The 21,762-nt window shown below is 41.1% G+C and overlaps 1 protein-coding gene across 5 annotated transcripts in view; it reads right to left on the minus strand.

Annotated features, from left to right (window-relative positions):
- TRPM6 (transient receptor potential cation channel subfamily M member 6) overlaps window positions 1-21,762 on the minus strand; it is an 86,316-nt gene that overhangs the window by 45,835 nt on the left and 18,719 nt on the right. For 4 of the 5 annotated variants that reach the window (XM_081213515.1, XM_081213514.1, XM_081213512.1 and 1 more), the window contains exons 6-20: window positions 20,390-20,514; window positions 18,941-19,112; window positions 17,679-17,853; window positions 15,737-15,860; window positions 15,448-15,520; window positions 15,223-15,323; window positions 14,884-15,018; window positions 13,573-13,626; window positions 11,768-11,908; window positions 10,458-10,586; window positions 8,848-9,128; window positions 6,986-7,214; window positions 4,152-4,307; window positions 3,116-3,259; window positions 1,893-2,021 (exon numbers count right to left, since the gene is read on the minus strand). In XM_081213515.1, the coding sequence (XP_081069641.1) occupies window positions 1,893-2,021; window positions 3,116-3,259; window positions 4,152-4,307; window positions 6,986-7,214; window positions 8,848-9,128; window positions 10,458-10,586; window positions 11,768-11,908; window positions 13,573-13,626; window positions 14,884-15,018; window positions 15,223-15,323; window positions 15,448-15,520; window positions 15,737-15,860; window positions 17,679-17,853; window positions 18,941-19,112; window positions 20,390-20,514 (2,168 nt within the window). Of the gene's footprint in view, window positions 1-1,892; window positions 2,022-3,115; window positions 3,260-4,151; window positions 4,308-6,985; window positions 7,215-8,847; window positions 9,129-10,457; window positions 10,587-11,767; window positions 11,909-13,572; window positions 13,627-14,883; window positions 15,019-15,222; window positions 15,324-15,447; window positions 15,521-15,736; window positions 15,861-17,678; window positions 17,854-18,940; window positions 19,113-20,389; window positions 20,515-21,762 lie in introns of those variants that run through there. The other variant, XM_081213516.1, reaches the window with a different exon arrangement.

Genomic DNA, 21,762 nt, shown 5'->3' on the forward strand with positions numbered 1-21,762 from the left:
AAGCCCCAACAGCCAGCGAAGCCATTGGAGAAGTGATGCCCCTCCTCCCAGCAGGGTCAAAACCAGCAGATCACCCGGCAGCTGCTACCAGTGGACCACAAATACCACTCCCTGCAGCTGGCAGGTGAGCAGTTGTTTCCCACACAGTGCTAAAAGACTTGGGCTGTTTTTTTCTTCTTCATGCTTTTTATCTGGTTTCAGAATATTTCATTCTTTTTCTGTTTAGAACACCATGTGATACCATCCTTGGTTTTCACCCTACACATACTCCTGCCACTCATAATAACTAGATCAGGGACACACATTGGGAGTGTCCCGGGGGTCTGTGAAGAGTCAGGATGGTGGTAAGCAAGTATTTAATGGAGGTTTTTGAACATTGGGAGGAAGCTCGCTGGGTTGCCAAGTTCGGAAATTGGAAAAAGCTCTGCTTGGCTCCATGTTTCCATGACATATAAACAGCTGAGAAAGAGCAAGACTTGAGTTTTTATATTACAAAGTCACAACACAAGCCGCAACGTCACAGCTTCTTAAAGTTTGAAATGAAACACTGCATTGCTTCTCAAAGACTCTGCACCCTCAATACATCTCTATTCTTCCATCTGAAATGTATTTCTGTTTGCTCATTATTTCACAGAGTGAGTGCAGGGGTACAATTGTTAGACGTATGTTGTTGTTCTTTAAAAGAAACAAATCAGAGGTTTGGTGAAATGGAAAGAAAGGGTTGTAAAATGACAATAAATATTGCATAAGCCCCAGGAGGCATGGGAAAAAAGCAGAACAGCTTTTATAAGTGAAGTAACAAATTAGTTTTACTTTGGTGCAAACAGAAAGAAACAAATCTTTGTCATTTATCAAGGACATGGCAGATTTGAAAAGGCAAGTTTTCAAAATTAGGAAGGTGGAAAATGAGATGTTTATTTCTTGAACAACAAGGGTTCGCCAGAGGGCCTTTTCAGTTTTGCTAAGCAAATGGTGAAAAAGAGTCTTTGAATGGTTATAAACAAGATTCCTCACATTATATAGCAAAGTCCAATTACATACTGCTAAGATCAAACTGATAAGCAGCAAGTGAAAAGGTGATGTCAAAGTGTTAGCCAAACCTTAGAAAAAAGACATGTATAAATAACTTTATGTATATGAGTACCACTGAGCTGAATGATCTTATTAGCATGTGTAACAACATATTAGAGAAATGAAAGCCAAAGGGTGCAATTACCTGATACAATCTAAAGAAAAACGATTTCCAGCACTACACACAGCAAACCCCGGAGAAGTTAATGAAGCGTGTATGTAACACAGAGTCCTGCCCCATTTTATCCAGTGGACCACAACCACCACATAAGTGAAGCAATTGCTTCACGTAGGGGCAGCTGTCCTATAAAGACAAAAGGGGCAGCAACCCACCAGTGGCAGCCCCTCGCCCCTCTTTAACCCTAGGGCTTGAGCCCTCTCCCTCTCCTTGTCTTCCACATTACAGTCACTCAATCCCTGCATGGCATCTGCAGGAACTGTGGTCCAACCCTGCCCCATAACTCTTCACAAGGAGAGAGATAAATAGCTATTTTCAAATTGCAGAAAAGAACTGCAAACAAAATCCTAAAGATGTAATTTTATGCAAGTTTCCACATTTAAATGTATATAATACATAAAAGGATTAAAAAAAAAAACTTTACACCCAAATCTTTTTTATCCCCTGTGTGTGTCATTCAAAAGTGGAAACTTAACTCCAGGCTCCTATTTTTGAAAACTACAATTATTATTATGAAAAATGTACATTGATTCAATTTCATGGAGATTTCTTTTTTGTTGCTTACCCCATAGATAATTGCTTGTCTTAATTCCTATATTAGGCATGGACAGCAGAAACATCAGAATGGAATAAAGGACCTTACCTCTCTGGCTTTCTCGATGGAGGTGGTGAAAATGTAAATGATCACAAGCCATTCTGGCACACTGGGTGTTGGTTCCATCTCCACCAAGACAGTGTAAGTGAACAGCATGAGAAATGCTAAATAGGCCATCTACAAAACACACAAACACAATGCGTAGTCCTTATAAACACACATTTGTGGCAAAAAAGAGGAAACTAATAGGTCACACAACACAATCCCCACCACCATTTGTGTAAGCTCTGAAGGGGGGGCATCATCCTCATTACCAATTTATAAACTGTTTCACAGCCTGAAGCCATCAAAGTGGTGTAGAAAAAGATAAAAGTAATAATAAAAATTCAAAAAACAACGACAATTAGTCTTACGAACTCTAAAAATAATAAAACCATCCCTACATTTGTACACTTAAAAGGGTAAAGGGACCCCTGACCATTAGGTTGGCGTACAGCTTCCGGGTCATGTGGCCAGCATGGCTAAGCCGCTTCAGGCAAACCAGAGCAGCGCATGGAAACACAGTTTACCTTCCCACCAGAGCGGTACCTATTTATCTACTTGCACTTGGGTTTTTGTTTTTTTAAATAATGTTTATTAAAGTTTCACAAACAATAAAAAGTTTCAGAAATTAAACATAAAAAACTACAAAAATGGAAAAATACAAAGACAAAACACGTAAAAAAGACACAAAAAATCTACTTGCACTTTGACGTGCTTTCGAACTGCTAGGTTGGCAGGAGCAGGGACCAAGCAACGGGAGCTCACCCCGTTGCGGAGATTCGAACCACTGACCTTCTCATCGGCAAGTCCTAGGCTCTGTGGTTTAACCCACAGCACCACCCACATCCCATTGTACACTTACTATTTCATAAATGACTGGGTGATCTCTAAGGAATCCTTCTTAACACCTTTTGTAGGTGCCTAAATATCATGACAAGGCTGGTTTCTAGGACAAACTAGGGCATGCAGTACTCTCAGCAGTGCTGCATCCAAGGAAAACATTTGCCAGGCAGCCATGTGTGGGGCCAGACAGTCCCTTAGGTAACCTGACCACAAATTGTTTGGGATCGTGAGCAACCATAGCAGGCAGGTCAGGAGCTCCAAGACTATGGCAACATAGGATCCAAGGGAGTATATGATTATGCTCCAAGACTGTGGAAGTTGCCACAGCTAAGAACCATGAGCCCTCACACAGAAGGAGGGGCAACCAGTCATAAACAATGACTGACCGTGTGAAACCAGAACTTCACAATTGGAGCATTGTAGAATTCATACACTTTCCTAGTTGCAGGAAGGCTTCCCTGCTCATTATTGCCGGGAAAATTCTGGCTTTCCTCTTGCTTCTCAACTCCTTTCTCTAAATCATAATGGCTCTGTATAAGAAAACAAAGTGCTCGTGTTAGTGGTTATCCAACTCCATAAGAAACTTCTATTATGCAGATTCTGTACATAAGCAAAAAGGAAAAGAAATCTGGAGTAGTGACGTTGGAATACACTGTGCTGGGTAAATATATTTTTATATTATTATATAAATATAATAATTGCTATTTTCTGTTCACAAAGCAAGAATAACTAGGTTATTTTCCATAAACAAATACATGAATTAAGCATTCAAGCTTAAACTATAATTGTAAACAGTAATGTTGAGATTATTGTTCTGAATTTGAACTGAACCTGAAGACCTTTTGCAGTTCCAACACCTTAAGAAGAGAAATTAACATTCAGCTCAGAAAGGTGTTCAAAGTTTATTTAAAAGAGAGAGAGAGAGATTGCCTATATATCTGCACACCATAAAAATTATACATATTTTGTTTATCATCCATAGGCTCTTGTGCATCTAATTATAACATTCCTTTAGTGGGTCATTTGAGATGGAAAACAGAAAATATTCTCATGGAATTCACATTTTTAGCGAGAAGTTATAGAGAATTTGTATTTTTCTAAAGTAAATTTTCCTTCTAGCATCCTATCCCAGGGAAAGAGCATATGCTATCCATACAGAGAGTCCCAGGATCTATTCCCAGCCCTTTCCAAAACCCTAGAGAACTATTGTCAGTCTTCCTAAATAGCACCAAGCTATATCAATTAATGGTCTAAAATGGTCTAGCACAGTTCTTGCAATGTCAATGATACATATGGGAAAGCAAATGCTTAGCCCTGCACTTTTCTAGCATCTACCACATTATAGAACTAAACGTTTAGAAATAAAAAGATATATGTTCCACATTTAGGAAAAATGAAATCTAAACCTGGTACCATACTAACCAATGAGACGTTATCTTTAACACTGGAAGCGTTAGGATCACCATGATACCATGTGAACTGGTGGAACTCCTGTGACTGAGGTACATGAGACATTTCAGCCTTGCTTTTAAACTCCAGCATCAAGATGGCAGGAGGCAGAAGGATGCTTAGGATCACCTGCAGATGTATGATGCAGTTAGCAAGATTGCATTTCATCCTATCACTAGCCTTTGTATGAAACTAACAAAGAGGAAGGCAGCGGTGGCTGATGCCTGCAAAAAGTGAGCCTCTCTCTCACCCTGCCCAACCATTCCCTCTGCTTCACTGCCCAATGTTCCTCCTAGTTGCTCTAAACCAAAACAACAACAAAAAGAAATTCAAGCCATTGATGCAAAGGAGGAATCAAGAGTGCAGTTGGAGTGTCTTCCCAATTCTACCCTCTAAATCGGGTGCCTTACTCTGTTGTCCTGTTTTTAGAAGTGGCTGGGTGCACTTAGGAGTAATCAGGACCTCCCAAGTATGCCCAACCCCTGGTGAACGTAGCATGGAAAGGTGTCAAATTTAACCCACAGCTGCAAAAGACCAGCTGGAAGCCACAGCTTTATCTGCCCTGCACCTATGCCTGGCATCACATAGCATCAAGTGATGGACAGGTGAGCATACCTTGGCCCAAGTTCCCAGTGCTGCTGGATAGCTTCCAGGGCAACCAGTGGGCTATGAAACACTGTCCTCTTGCCAAGGCAGATACACAGAGAATATTTGGGAGGGATTGGGGGGTTTTGGAGGGTCCTAGTCCTGATGTTTTTTTAAAGCCAGAACATATGCTTACTTCTTGAGATTTCCGTTGGGGGGGAAATCGGAAGCATCCACACCATTATGTTGGTATCATCCCAAATCTTGTGTCCAACCTCTCTACTATAGTCAGGAATCAATCTGTGATTCCCAAATCTTTTCACCCTGAGCTTGACCCATTTGACTTCCACAGCTGCCACACACAGATGTGAGCAGGGAAAGCATGATCAGGAAGTATGAGAGCCGCAGAAACAAAGGGCATGGCTCCTCATCCATGGGGAAACTCTCCTTGTATTTAGTAAGAAGACTCAGTAGCTTTAGCCTAAATTCTCATTTTAAACCAGCCACATGATGTGCAGAATTGTTGCTGTTGCCAGGGCAGGAATAAATGCCAGTAAACAACAAGTAGATCATATAGCAAGATTCAAAACACAATATTTCTTCAGTCAGCACAATATCGACAGTGAAAGTACAATCCACTTCTGTGGTAAAATGTGCAACTGTTAACACTACACTTGCACATGCCAGGTCCAATAAAGCCATAAGCAGTGCATGCATACATGTGCACACATGCCAATACTTAGAAAATTCAGGGCATCATAGAGGAGATTTAGAGAAATATAATCCACATGTGTGGCAAACAGAAAGAGCTCCCAAATGGAGAGTTGTTGTTGTTGTTGTTTAGTCGTTTAGTCGTGTCCGACTCTTCGTGACCCCATGGACCAGAGCACGCCAGGCAAATGGAGAGTAGCATAAGCAATAAGCAGGCAAAAGTGGGGCAAGCAACCAAGGGGAGAGTTGCTAGGTCAAATCAAGCCACAAGCCACACACACATACACACAATCTTGCTTGCACGTCCTTCAGCCAGAACAACCTTTTCCCTCCACTGGCCAGTCAGCCAGCCATTTTCTCTTTCCCAGCAGACTGACATGATGATGCAGCTCCCTTGAAAACTATGGCTTGGGAAAGAAAACTATTCTAAATCTCTACCTCCTTGTACTGTACACAAATATGGAAGACACGGGAGCAATTGTTGACTTTGTAAGCTATTACACTGTAATTAAAGGTAGGAGACTTTAAATCTGTGTTTGCTTTGGCAGAAAAGGGACTAAGGTGCTTCCGTGGGAAGGAATATACCGTACTCCTTTTTATGGGTTTCAAGAGTGCAAGGTACACTGTCTTCCCTACAGCAGGCCTAGTAGGTGACACTTGCAGAGATAATAAGCAGCTGACATCTTGAGAAACATGGAGGAGTGTCTTCTAGGAGCTATTCAAGGAGGAGTTTGCTTCCTCTGCCTTAGCAATTCTCTTCCCCCACCCTCAATAATCCTTATCCATCTGTTTGTTGTGACAGATGGATTACGCAGTTTCTGTCCTATAAATTTTTTCCCTTTTGTGACCAGAGATATGACACAATTTTATACAACTATTTGACAAAGCATGTCTATATAGGACTCTGGAAGGATATGACTGCTTAACTAAGATTTCTTTATTTAATGATACCATCCTTCCATAGGTATTTCCAGGGGGAGGGTTCACAAAGATGCATTCACTTTTGGTGCATCCTGTCTGTCTGTGATTCATGTACTGCCCTCATATCCTGAGTTCAACAGTGCTGATCTCCAACTCACTCAACAGACTGTGTTGCATTGTGCTAAATGAGCTTTCCCGGGGGACAGAAAGTGGGGTGGCTGGGAAAGTGCGGAAGTGCTCTCAGGAACTGCTTCTGGCTGTGTTCTTGCTCCCACAGTTCATCAGTTGCATTTGCCATGCATGAATACACTCAGTGGTGAACAAGAGCAATGGTGGAGAGAGCACAACATCTTTTGTGACTGTAGCACAGGGCAACAGCAGACCTAATGCAGGCTGCACTATTTGCACAATCCAAGCCAGGACAGTGCACCTAAGTTATCCTCACGCCTGATCTTTGAGAGTCTCCTCTCAACAAGCCCATTGAACTTGAATGAGATGAGCCGTCATGCAGTGACAGCACAAGATGATTATAAAACCACCCAGCCCCACTATTGGCACACAGGATAAGGGACTGCTGAGAGATGCTGTACCTTAAACCAGGAGTTCTTTCTCATTTTCAGGCGTCCCATCCACATATCAGTCAACAGCATCTGTGTGCACGTGTGAGATACAAAGGGTCGCAATACCACTGACACGGCCAGCTTCAGGCATGTTGAGTTACTCCAGTTCTTCAGCTCGTATGTTAGCAGTTTCATGGCCATCTGCTCATTTTGTTTGAAAGCATTATCCAGCACATCTAGAGCCAGCTGCCCAAACTCACTATGACAGCAAAAGAAAAGCCAGGTGGGGGGCAAATGTTGCCAGTCTTAGAGTACGGACTGAGCACAAATAACAGAGGCAAGCAGTATGACTTGTATTAAGCGCCTCTCATAGGAACAGCCTGGTCCAAACCGTGGACTCCAGTAGGAATTTCTCCAAGTCAATGTGTGCTTAGGAGTACAGCCATTGTGTTTTTCCTATTGTTTCAAATAAGCCCATCATTCTGAGAAATTCTTCTGGTAATCCAGAAATTCTTCCACTTACGGTATCTTAGACCCACATCTATAGCAAAACGCCTGTTGATTTTAATGGATTTTGGATTTAATGGATTTGGGCTATGAAACCTGCTGAACTCCTTACAGCACAATTCTGTAAGCACAATTCTATGCCTGCTCACTTAAGAAGTAATTTCCACTGTTCAATGGAGCTTACAGTATTTTGACTTTGGCACTAAAACAAATGACATACATTCTAAAAAGAACTTTAAAATGAATGTAAAATATACTGAAATCATAAATAGCTGACCTTCAAGCAGAAGACATAAATGAAATAAATAAAATAATATTGCAAAAATAATTCAAAAATATATTGGCCAATATTTATGCAACAGTATTTAGCTGATAACATCTATATTTCTGAAAATGAAATAATGAGCATTGATAAGCAACTTTAACAATATTTATCTCAGCTCAGTTATGTCAAGGTTACTACCTACAATAGAGTTAAAAAACTTTCCTTACAATATTACTAAAAATATTTTTCTAATGTAACACACACACAATATCAGGAATCAAAATAATAAGATACAAAACCCATTAAAAAAATTCAAGTAAACATGCATGACAAAAATTCTATTGCTTCAAATGGACTATGTTCTAAAACTGGAAAGCACACAAGATCCTTCTTGGGAATGTTCCGTGTCAGCTACATGGAATTTCTGTTAAACTAAAAGTTCTGTTTGGAATTTCTGCCTTTTCTTGATGTGCCCAATGGGGCATAAAATGGCATAAAAATAGATAAGACAAAGGTGATAGACGTGAGGATGCTGGCAGTAGAAGTAGATCATCACTGGAATAAATCACCTGATAATACAGGACTAACAAAATGATGGAAACTGGAGATGTTGAAATAATGGTGTTTTTTTCTAATAAAAAATGGAGGCACAGAAAATTATACATTAGATGGAATGCTGGCTTGTCAGTATTTCTCACCAATTTTCTTTTCATTACTGGGAAACCCAGCCAGATGGGCGGGGTATAAGTATTATTATTATTATTATTATTATTATTATTATTATTATTATTACTACTACTACTACTATTATTATTATTATTATTAGGAAATGTACTCCTTTAAGAAAATGTACCTTTCAGCTCAGATCAGCCTTTTAAAAACTATTCTCCTCCTTTGCCTGCTAAGCTAAAGGATACCCTTCAGCTGTCACCAGCTCTAAGAAGAAGAGTCCTGCTGGGTGAGGCCAAAGGCCCACCTGGTCCAATACTCTTTTCTGGCGGTGGTGAACTAAATGCCCATGGGAAGCCCATTATATAATCTTAGGTGATGGAGAGAAAAATGTCTAACCATTCTAAGCACTGTAGATCTGTATTATCTGAAGTGAAGGGAGAATCCCTACTTTGAATACTTCTTCAGCTCTTCTGACGTGTCATCCTCCATGTTGCTTTGCTTAGCTTCATGTGCCATCGCTCTGTAGAGTTTGCAAGCCACCACAGCCTTGACCATGGCTTCCTTTCCATGCTGCCAGAAGAACATGGCCATCTTCTGCCTTTTCATCAATACTGCCCAAACCAAGAGATCATTATATGGGTATATAAACCCAACTGATTGTTGGTCATCAGAGACAGTAAATTCATCCTTTAGCTTCTTTCTAGTCTTGTGAAGAACAGCTGTTTTTTGCTGCAAGTTAATAAATAAAAAGTTACTCAAAGTCTATCACCTCTATGCACAATTTGCTTACTTCAAATCAAATTTCTGAGTTATAGGGTTATTATCCACAAGAATTATAAACTATATTAAATGACGGCTATGATAAATAGTAAAGGTACCCCTGCCCGTACTGGCCAGTCGTGTCCGACTGTAGGGTCGCTTAAGAGGCCGGGGGCCAGTGCTGTCCGGAGACACTTCCGGGTCACGTGGCCAGCGTGACGAAGCTGCTCTGGCGAGCCAGCACCAGTGCCGCACACGGAAACGCCGTTTACCTTCTCGCTATAAAGCGGTACCTATTTATCTACTTGCACTTAGGGATGCTTTTGAACTGCTAGGTGGGCAGGAGCTGGGACCGAAAGACGGGAGCTCACCCCGCCGCGGGGATTTGAACCACCGACCATGTGATCAGCAAGCCCTAGGCGCTGATGTTTTACCCACAGCGCCACCCGCGTCCCCTGTATGATAAATACAGAATCACAAATCCACAAAAGGAACCACATTCCATATGAAATAATATACTCAAAGCTCCATATAACAGAATGCAACTATTAATATCAATTTTGTGTTCTATTATGTAGAAAAGCAGAAAATTCTGACAAGATTTAATAGGTCAGATCCTCGATCCAGATAGCTCAATATTGTCCACGCTGACTGACAAGAGCTCCAGACAGCAGTCTCTCAAGCCCTACCTCAAGATGCCAGGAATTGAACTCATATGTGCTCTACCAGTGAGCCGTGGCCTTTTCCATCGCCACTGGCCAGAATGGCTCTCCATTTGAATTTCTTTTAAAATGTTTGTTCAATTGCCTTGGGTCCAAAACTGACTGAACGTGCTGCCTTATTGGGAACAAGGAGGAGGAAGGTCTCTTTGCCCTTCCCTTAAAGAGGAACAAATCTAGAGATGTATGACACACATCTAGAGAAGATGCTGGTGACAAGTCTTTCTCTGGATTGTTGGACAGTGGAGAATGGAGAAACTGGCCTCTAGGAGTTTCTGAAAAGCTCTAAGGAACACACATCTAAATTTGAATTAGAAACCCATTGACCTACAGTCATTCACTTTCAATTTTTCCAACCACCCCTCATAACACAGAATAAACCATTATCTCCAAGGGGATCATAGGAAACCAACTGTGCTTCTTAATTTTTGTCTGATTCAAGCCCTGAAAAGGAAACGATTTACTTTAGCCATTGAATCTGCCTCTCACATGTGTATAAACCCACTGGAGTGAGCAAACATGATTTTTCAGCCTACTGGTTTTCTATCAAATTGCATAAGCAAGCAAAGAAACACAGTACTTTGTATTTGTATGGCTGTGCTGTTCGAATGAACTGGGAATGTGAGGTGTTTTCATCAGATCCATTTCTACTCCTCATATGATTATTATGATGAAGGGAGAAGTTCTGCGTCAAGCTGGAGACAACTCTCTGGTTCCATGAAACAAAGAGAAAGAGACAAATGAGATCCGGATCACAGTAATAGAGGTTTATAATTTTCTCTTCCACTTAAAGTAGATATGGGGCACCTGTGGCACTCCAGATATTGTTGGATGATTGGCCATGCTGGCCTGGACTGTTGGTAGCTGGCATCCAACATCTCAACACAATGGCTATTCTCTGTCTCCATGGTCAGAGGCAGCCATGCTTTTGAAGGCCACTTGCTGGCAACCACAGCAGGCCCTGCTTGTGGCTTTTCCATAGGGATCTGGCTGGCCACTGTGAGAACAGAATGCTGGACTAGATGGGCCTGATCCAGCAGGCTGTTACAATGTCAGGGGAACACAGGGTCGGCAGTCCCGCTGGTATGTGCACACCTGCAGGGCTATTGCTGCCAATGCGACACGCCCGACCGCTCCACTGCCACATCAACCTATCCCATCCTGATTCCTGACGAACACAGTACTACAAGGAGCCACCACTGCTCAGTAGCATGAGCTCAAAATGATAAATGGAAAAATAGGTTCCTCTAAATAGGAAGAAAGGGCCCTCAAGGGCCCTGAGCCCACATCCCACCTGATACTGAAAGGCTTTTCTGGGCTCACAAATGCACAAGGTGAGCAAATTGCATTCTATTAGACAGGCATCAGAATGTATTAAAATGATGTCAAGAGATGAGAAGCAGAATGTTCAAATACTGCCTTATTTTGTAAACAAGCATTATATCCAGTGAAGACACAATAAATATTGATCCCCACAATTCAATTTAACAATTACATCTCAGATAAAAAAATAAATTGGCTAAATTATTCTTAATTGGCTATTTTTCTATTATTTATTATTCTAGTTTATTATCTATTAGTATGATGCTTCACTGAATGTGGAAACACATTTTTTGTATTTCAATTCTGATTCCTTACTAAATAGCCAAACTGTAATAACATATACACGTTAAACTATTTGCCCTAAACCAGGCATCCCCAAACTCGGCCCTCCAGATGTTTTGGGACTACAATTCCCATCATCCCTGACCACTGGTCCTGTTAGCTAGGGGTGATGGGAGTTGTAGTCCCAAAACAGTTGGAGTGCTGAGTTTGGGGATGCCTGCCCTAAACTCTATCTCCATAAGATCTCACTGATGGAAGCAGCTGTGACCATTTTACTGAGTTTACCTCACGTTTCCTGTAAAGGCTATTGTACAGAACTCGGAAATGCTTTCTTGTGTAGCTGCTCTGATAAGCTCCACCAATCAAGTATTCTATTACCAATCCAATATCAATCAGAGATATTTTATAATCCACAGGAAGAGTACTCTGTAACACAAATATTTGACATTTTATATAACAATCATACTTAAGCATATTAATAGTGCTTTTGAGAACGTATCAAGAATCCTTCACAAACACTTTATAATCTGAGCTACTAAATAAATGTACAGGAGAATAGTTTAATAGCTTGAGCCACTTATTAGCCAATATCACATTCCTCAGATTGTCCATATTTAAACGTATGATGTTTTTCCTTCAACATCTTTATCATATTGACTGGCTGTGCCCAGATGACATATATCCCACTGATAGCAGCTCTAATCAACTCCCACCCAAAAGCCCGTGTCCCCACTGTGGAAGGACTTGTGGATCCAGAATCGGCCTCCACAGTCACTTATGGACTCATTGTTAAGACTGTGTTCATGGAAGACAATCTTACTTAGCTACGAGTGATCACCAAAGAAGAAGAAAACAGTTCAAGTTCTACTTAGCATGGGTGTCTGTTGCTATTCCTAACATTTTTGAAGTTGCTGCTAGTCTGGTTGGGCTACCGTATTTTTCTCTCTATAACACGCAGATTTTTTCTCCTAAAAAGGAAGGGGAAATGTCTGTGCGTGTTATTGAGCAAATGTGTGGTCCCTGGAGCCGACTAGGGCAAGCGCAGGAACAAAAATCAGTCAAAAATCAAATCGCGTCTCGGAGAAGGGAAACCTGAAAAGAGGAAGCTGCTGCTTTCCTGCATTCTGCCTCAGGGTCTTACTGCCCACCCGCTTGTGTTTCGTTGCTGTGTTTGCTCAAACGGAACAAAGAGCAGGCAAATCCCCTCCCCTCCAGGCAAGCAGAGGGGAAAGCAGAGCGTCCTTCCTTCTAATTCCTCTCCCTGCTCCTCGCAGGCAGCCAGAAAACATGCAGGTGGGAGAGAGAGGGCTGGCTTGGGTGGGGTGGGGGGACTTTTGCCTTTCTTTCCTCCCTCCCGTTAAATTCCTCTCCTGCATTCTTATGCTCCTTGTCCCTTCTGTGTTTTTCTTCCATCCCCACTTAAAATGCAGTTACAAAGCATGGATCCACATGGATCCTCAGGATCTCTGCATTGGGTCACCCCAAATTCACCATCAGATCACATAGCATGTCCATGGCTATAGCCTGCCCCCCAAAAATCACGCACCCACTGTTGCTTGGTGCTGCAATGGTGCAAAAACATGGTTACAGAGCATGGATCCACATGGATCCTCAGGATCTTTGCATTGGGTCACCCCAAATTCACCATCAGATCACATAGCATGTCCATGGCTACAGCCTGCCCCCAAAAAATCACGCACCCACTGTTGCTTGGTGCTGCAATGGTGCAAAAACATGGTTACAGAGCATGAATCCACAGGGATTCTCAGGATTTTTGCATTGGGTCACCCCAAATTCACCATCAGATCACATGTCTGTGGCCACAGCATGAAGCACAAAAATGATACATCCACTGTTTCATTCAGAATCCCCCCCCCTTGTTTTCCTCCTCTAAAAACGATGTGCGTGTTATGGTCAGGTGCGTGTTATAGAGCGAAAAATACGGTAATTGGATAAGCACAGCTCCCAAGTTGATCATACAGGCCCTATACTATAAAACAGCATATAGCAAGTGGTGGTTCAGTTGTGATCGTGGCAAAAACCACCATCTAAAGGAGTTCTAGCTCATCATTCTTCAGAATGTAGATTACCTGTTTCACGTCAGAAACAAGATGACGCAGAAGATGATTTGTTGGCCCTTGTTTCTGGAATGTTAAAAGAAGAATGACAAGAACACAGTGACTAAATTAAAAGAAAGAAACTTTCACTATATATGAAAGAAGATTAAGAAACAGGACAGCTAGTACATTAATATTTATTAACAGCTAATTTTGTTTAAGTCTTGGGCTGAAGAAAGCTGTATTTAAAAAGAGAAAGCACATTCTTCAGCTGCATTTCCAGCCCATGATCACAACAGAACTGTCTATCAATCAACCAATCACTATCTTCAAATGAGCCTCCTGCCAGCTAAACTGCTTCTTTTTTGGTTTATATAGATTGGGAAAGAGGTGGAGGCTGTGGGGCTACAAGAGGAAATCTCTTTTATCCTCGCTGTCTTATCCTGCATGACTCCCTCATAGATTTTAAACTGGCCTTTGGGGCATTGCAACCTGCCCTTTACATTTTCTGCCATTCCTCTAACAGAAAATTAAACAGATTGTCTAGTTAGTGTTACACTTGTGGAAGGAAAAGCACTTTTTCATAATGCATCCAATCCATCCAAAAGAGCAAAACCCAAGGACCAAGGCACTGAAGGGCTATTTATTTTTAATATACTGTAGAATACTACATTACACTAATAGGCTGAAATTTCCAAACTGTTCTGGAATGTTTGGTGCACCCAGATCTGTCCCCATCCCAATCTGTATCACTCCAAACTTTCAGAATGTATACTGACATCCATTTTAGATTTCAGGTGCCCCAGTTTTATGAGGGATGTGATGGGGAGCAGATTCTGAATGATTCATTGTTGCAGAAGCCTCCGCATATGCACAGCAAGGCCTCTGCTGTGATGATGAAGTAAGCTGCAAACAGTCTTGAATAACAAAACGAAAACAACATTATCTGCTCTCTTTTCAATGAAACGAAATAGATCAACAGATAAACGAGGAAGAACAGAAGATGACGTTACTTTGTAGCTTGATTCATCTGACCATTCATCCATCTAAGATAAAGCCATCCTGACAGGCAGTTCTGCAGGAGCATATACAACGAGACATGCACCTACACAACAGCCACTCACCAAGACCTATGACCAGAACTATGCAACGAGTTTGGGGGGACGGGACGGGACCCAACTAGGCATACTTATAACAGCTTTTTGGATTCTATGCTACAAGTTCAAACATCCATGCAAAAATGCAGAAACGACCTATTGTTCCATTGGAACTACCTCTGAATATTAGCAAAGTAGATACATATTTAAGCAAAATGTATTCAGCATTGGAATTCCAGGCACTCACAGTATTGTACAGTTCTTCCAATCGGGTTATGGTAAGAAAACGGTGCAGATTCACTCCATGTTCTATTAGCAACTTCACAAATTCTACCCGATCCATCACCAGAGCATCAAGCATTGCTTGTTCCAGGGACCCAACCTTCAAACAAGTGCAGGAAATGTAAAGAAAGGGGGAGAAATAATTGTTTTCTTCATAACTTTTGCAATATCTCGGAGTTATTTGCATTTCAATGCTGGTGAGTAAACTCCAATATTCTCCTTAAACACAATAAGACAAATAAGTACAGATAGCACAACTGTAAATGTTTGTCCATAATGTGTGGAAAATAAATGGGAAAACTACCTTCCAGTGCTGTCCATAAATCAATATATGCTTCTTAGCAATGTCCAGTCTGTTCCAGGCCAGTGCCAGATTTAGCTGATCTGGAGCGGACATATTTGTTCCTACAAAAAGGAAATTTTTCTTTTAGATTTTATACAAAATGTTTTTCCTCTTCTACTTCAAAAGTAATTCTTATGCATTGCTATGACTTTGAAGAAAGAGGCAGGAATTATTATATGAATCTACCTTTTAAGAGTGCAGTCAGGATTGCCAAATCAATGTCCTGATGCTCATCCGACTCTGCATCAAATATGGTTATCTGTCAAAATAACAAAACATTTTACTGAGAGAAGAAAGAAAACCACCAGACAATTCAGGACATGGTGGGCAAAGGATAGGCAGTAAACTGTGACCTGCAATCATTCTTCTAAACATGATTAATTTAGTGGAACAGCTTCTGAACCCAAGTCAAAATTCAATGGCACTCTAGAGAATGAGATTAATGAAAAGAATTTCATGAATTTATCATACTTACAGAATCCCTGTGTTCCATGCACTCCATTAACATTTTAAATAAGTGGTGGGACTGTTTCTGCCCCAAACTGAAGGTGTTCTGAATCATTAATAATATCTCTTCCTTAAGCTGAGGGCTCAAATTCCTGAGAAAGAAACGTATGTACAAAAGATAATTATTATTTCACCAATAGATACTTATTGTCTGTTACTGTAATACTGTAAATATTTTTCAACAAATTTGTAACACAAAAAGCTTCCCCCATCTCTTTATTTGTACCGCTTGTCCCCTGCACAAGGGCAGCCAATGTATGTGCCCTCCATATGTTATTGGACTACAACTCCCATCAGCACCAACCTGTTGGACAATGGTCAGGGATTATGGGAGCTGGAGTCCACCAAAATATGGAGGGCATCGCTGAGTCTACCCTTGCACTATATAGTGACTGAAACATCACCCCTAAACAACTGAAGTCAAGGCATGTCCACAAAAAGAATAAAGGGTTCAATTTAGAATGGTTACTTTACACATACTTAGTTGGTTATAGGCATTCCACCTAAGTAACAGTCAATCAGCACTGTACAACCGTGATTGGCAACTAGTTTGGCTGATGGCCAAATTACGTATGTTGCCTCTGTCCCACTTACTGTTGTTGACATATGTACAGTTTGTGGAGGAAGAAGAGTTTAAAAGGACCCATAGGATGAACCCAAGGCAATGATGGGTCAACTAGTGGTTGATCTGGATGATGGGCTGCCAGATTTCCACTGTAAAATCACCAAAAGAATAAAAAAAAGGTAAAGGTAAAGGACCCCTGACAGTTAAGTCCAGTTGCAGACGACTCTGGGGTTGCGGCACTCATCTCGCTTTACAGGCCGAGGGAGCCGGCGTTTGTCCGCAGACAGTTTTTCCATGTCATGTGGCCAGCATGACTAAGACATTTCTGGCGAAACCAGAGCAGCACACGGAAATGCAATTTACCTTCCCGCTGGAGCAGTACCTATTTATCTACATGCACTTTGACGTGCTTTCGAACTGCTAGGTTGGCAGGAGCTGGGACTGAGCAATGGGAGCTCACCCCGTTGCGGGGATTCAAACCGCTGACCTTCTGATCGGCAAGCCCAAGAGGCTCAGTGGTTTAGAATAATGGCTTATAAATAGTACTGTCAAACGTTAATATGAGCAGTACAATTTCAACAGTGAAAATGTCCAATCTAGGTTAAGAGAAACATCTCTGAATGGTAAGAAATATGCTGAAGTTGGTGAAACTGGGCTGGAAGTATTAGACAGTTAAATCTTGAAAAATAGGGCTATTCAGAATATGTACCCTACAACACTTGTAGAGCATCAGAATCATAGTTTGATCACCATCCCAGTTTCACTATCAATTGCACCACTTCAGCTACTTCTCTAGAACCACCCTGTGAGGACACAAAAAAGAAAACGGTGGTGACCAGAAGCTTCATCATTTGCCAAGTACATATTCCCAGCACTCCCCATCAGTCAATAAATAAAATAAGAAAGTGACTAGCTAGCAGTACAGGAAGCAAATTGGGTAAGTATGAAAAAGAGATAACAGGTGTTATCCAGTGAGTTTTACTCAGAGAAGACCCATTGAAATTAATTAACATGACTAAGTTAGGGCCATTAATTTAAATGGGTCTAGCCTGAGTAAAATTTAGTGGAATACTATGCTGCAGCAGATGAAAGGACCAGCAGCAGCGCCAGAAAGGTCCTGGGAAAAGGCCTAGAAAAAGGCTGAGCAATTCTTCTTTCCTTTCTCCAGAGTGAGAGTTGAGATGCTCACCTGACACTCAACGAGGTTCAGAGACAATCTTATTAAACCATGTTTTTATTTTTTTAAAAACACCAAGATTTCTTAGCTATAGCCTTGTTTGATTAAAGGCATCTTTTGCAATGAAGCGGCAAGTGCAAGCAAGTGCTGCAAGCCGCAAGTACTCACGTCATGTCTGCTGTGTGCTTATGGGTGAAAGCGAGAAGGTCGGCCGCTCGCCCAGTTCCCTCATAAACTACTACAGGGACAGCCGGCTTGTCCCTCACATATTCCCACACGGTCAGGATCTCATTTGGACCACCTTCCACCAGCAGCCCAACTAAGGGCACTCCTTGTCCCATTCCTATTTCAAACCACATCAAAAATGTTAACAGGGCAGAGATCCACAGTGCATATAATAACCCACTTTTGTACCCATCAAGATTTTTAAAAATCACAAGACAAAAAGTAGGGCTATTGCCTGTTTTGTTTTTTAATAGTCAATGAAATAATGTTTTACTCCATTATTAATTTCACTGATTAAATTTGTATGAACATGCATGTGAGTGAAACATTAATAATTCTGAAGCAAAAAGCATTATTAGTTTTTCCTTTTTAGAAGGAGAACTTAGAAGATGGAAGTGTGACAGAGAAGAAATGATGTATTCTAAAAGCTACAGGTGGCTGGAACTAAGTATTAAAACTGCAGTATTATTTTTTTTATAAAAAATGTACTACTCAATGAATCGGGACATAAGAAAATCTAGCAAAACAATTGCTAATTGATTAAGCCTTATTTTTTAACTTTAATTTTAATTGGCAACATTCACATATCACAATACACCATGGTCAATGGTCACAGTAAATCATACTGAATGACAGTGCAAAAAGCTTCCACTGTGCTCCTCCCTAAAGATTTGTAAAACAGATTTAAGATACAGTGGTGCCCCGCAAGACGAATGCCTCGCAAGACGGAAAACCCACTAGACGAAAGGGTTTTCCGTTTTTGAGCTGCTTCGCAAGACGATTTTCCCTATGGGCTTGCTTTGCAAGACGAAAACGTCTTGCAAGTGTTCCGATTTTTTTCCGCCCCCCCCCCTTTTTCTAAGCCGCTAAGCCGCTAATAGCCTTTTAGCCACTAATCCGCTAATCCTTTAATAGCCGCTAAGCCTTTAATAGCCGCTAAACCGCTAATAGCGCTAATCCACTAAGCCGCTAATAGGGTTGCTTCGCAAGACAAAAAAACCGCTAGACGAAGAGACTCGAGGAACGGATTAATTCCGTCTTGCGAGGCGCCACTGTACGTTCCAAGCACCAATTTCCTGTAGGGAAACATGACATGCTGGTATCCATGAGAAGGTACTTCTCTTCTCTTAGTGCAAAGCCAGCTATCAGTGGTGCCCGAGATAAGAAGCTTCTTGCAAAGTGAACCCAGAACCAGGAGAACTTACTAGAGTGTATTTTCTGGAGTGACAGGTATTTTTCTAGATTCCTCCTGAGTTTCATCTCATTGCCATATTTGCCCACGGTGCCATCATCAGCCAGTATGAAATGGGAATGCATGCTGTTCAGGGTGCTCAGCTTGCTGAGAGGGTTGCTCAGGGTCTGATACAGGCACACTACCTGAGGAGAATCCAGGTAAAAGCAAAACAAAACAGCCCCACCAAAATACTATAGCATTCTCATTTGGGAAGGGGGTGGGACATCTGCCTGATTTAGACATTTTTATTGCCTAATAGAGAAATAATTTACTTTATTTCACAAGAAGTCATGGCATCAGCTCTTGGTATATTTGCATAGTATTCTCTAATAATCCTTGTACTCATAGATATTCTATAAGGCAGAAGACCTGAGGTCCTTAGTCACTGCTATTTTAAAAACAACATTCTTTTACACAGTGCTTTTTTCTGGGGGAACGCAGGGGTACGCACACCCCTAAACATTTTGTGAATCTAAGTTTGGCCTCATTGAGGTGGAGTATTTCAATATGAGTAGGAAAATGAGAGTACCCCTAAATATTTTTTTTAGAAAAAGAGCACTGCTTTTACATCAGCACCAATCCAGTCTCCAAATAGCAGAATAATAGTACCCTTCCTGAAGTACAACAGGGTTATGGGTGGTATTTAACTACCTTTTTCTCAGAGTAGACTCACTGGAATTAATAAGAATGACTAAGTCTACAACAAGTAAAAGTGGGCCAGATTCAACTAATGAGTGTCATTAGCGGAAGCCAGTGCAACAGAAGCACAGTGGGGGCTCCCCCCCCGTCTCTCTCCCCCCCCCACTCCTCCAACTGGCTTGAGGAAACTTCCCCAAACACTACACAAGGATAGAAGAGGGGAGATCATTGCATGAAACGCTTGCTCTGACGAAACAATCTTCTCAGCACTATGTTGAATTCCCCCCTTGTGTTGAAGAGTACTTCCAAACAGGGGCTTAATTTTGAAAACAGGTCATTCAGCTATTGCAAACAGGTAACAAATAGGCTTTATTAAAGATCAGGTTGTTTTCAGGAAAGGGTCAGTCTAGATGAAATGGGGGGAGGAATATAGGTTGGCATTTTGATGCTTATGTCATCATATAGATACTGTGAAAAAATTGCTTAGATTTCCACAATAAACACCCATCTTGGAAGCACCTTAGATATGAGGTAATCCATACAATAGTTTCTATCCCATTGCCACTAATATCCATATATATCAGCATTGCATAAATTACATATTTGCATCTGATGGCAAGTTCCACAAGAATAATTGCATAAAGCACCCTTTTTGCTGGAGATGCAAGTTTGTACACGCGAAAGAGCTCTTCCCTACAGGCAAACCCCTACTATGCAGGCTTTGGGACTGAGGGAAAGAGTGCACTTAAAACAAGAAGACAAAGAGCATTCATTAACTCACATCTTTTCCAATGAGGTCCCTCTGGTTCTCAATGATACCCCAAGGGGGGATTCCAACAGCCAAGATCTTTCTTAAGTACTGAGAGGCATGGAGTTTCAAGGCATCTCCCACATGCTTAGACACACCTAGAAATATTATCACCATCATCATTAATACTACAAAACAGTTGGCATCTTGCCCTCACAGCATATAATTCGTTGTGCATTGCCTTGTGATCTACTTAGATGAAAGGCGGTCATGGATTCTACTCAGTATTGATCCAGAGCAGAACTCCAGTGTATACTTAGCAGGTTAAAAACTTAAACATGTTGTGGGATTCCCAAACAATAGACCAGAGGCAATTGTATTTCATCCAGCAGAGCTTTACTGCTACTGAAGGCAAAATGGTCACAAATTGACACCGTCCATAAGAAGTCCAGTTGCAGCAGACTTAAACTTACAATAACTTATAATAAGACCAAAACTTAACACCATATACAAAACACCACACCAGAAGAAAAGACAGAAAGAGAGTAAAACCCGGGCTCCTTCTGGCCTTACTATTATAGTCAGCATGACCTTGTCAGAAGAGGTAACAAAACCAGTTTAAGCCAGCTGTACTCAGCTTCTCTGAAGGAATAACCCAAACATCAGGAACTTTCTGCTTGTTTCTTTGCAACAGAGAAGCTTCCAGAACCCTCTTGAATTAATTAGAATAGGAAAGATCTCTAAACAACAGATCAATACTTTCTGTACCAAGAAATGCAAACTGACAGAAATAAGTAAGAAATGTACATCACATCCAAACTGCAAAAATGAAATAGCTCATAGCCTAAGAACATGGTGGAGTTACATACAACTACAGTACCATAGAAAAATGTTGCATTTGTGGGACTTCTCCACAAAATTGTGAGCTGTATTTCTTGAATAACACAATATTTTTCAACCACATAGTTATTCCATCCACACTATGCACTTACACTATTAACAGTCATGGCTTCCCCCTAATAATTTTGTGAACTGTAGTTTGTTAAGGGTGCTGAGAGTTATTATTATATCATGATTATTTATAAAATTTATATAGTAAGATCACAGGTTGTCAGGAGACCCCCTCAGAAAGCAAAATTCCCAGAAACCATAAAAACTACACAGATCCAAATATTCCATATGACCAAGGCACAGAAGGGTCAAACTGCACACAGGCAGCTCTAAGAAGCTAACCAGCCACAAACTGCCTGTCATCTAAGAAACCAAAGCTATGAGAGGAGGCCTAACTCAGTGGTAGAGCATATGCTCTGCATACAAAGAATCCAGACACAATTCTTGGCATCTTCATGCAGAATGGGGGGAAATCCTACCTGAAATCCTCAATAATCTAGCTAATTCTCAGTATA

This window comes from Podarcis bocagei (assembly GCF_964188305.1).
Source record: "Podarcis bocagei genome assembly, chromosome: 11".
Lineage (NCBI taxonomy): Eukaryota > Metazoa > Chordata > Lepidosauria > Squamata > Lacertidae > Podarcis > Podarcis bocagei.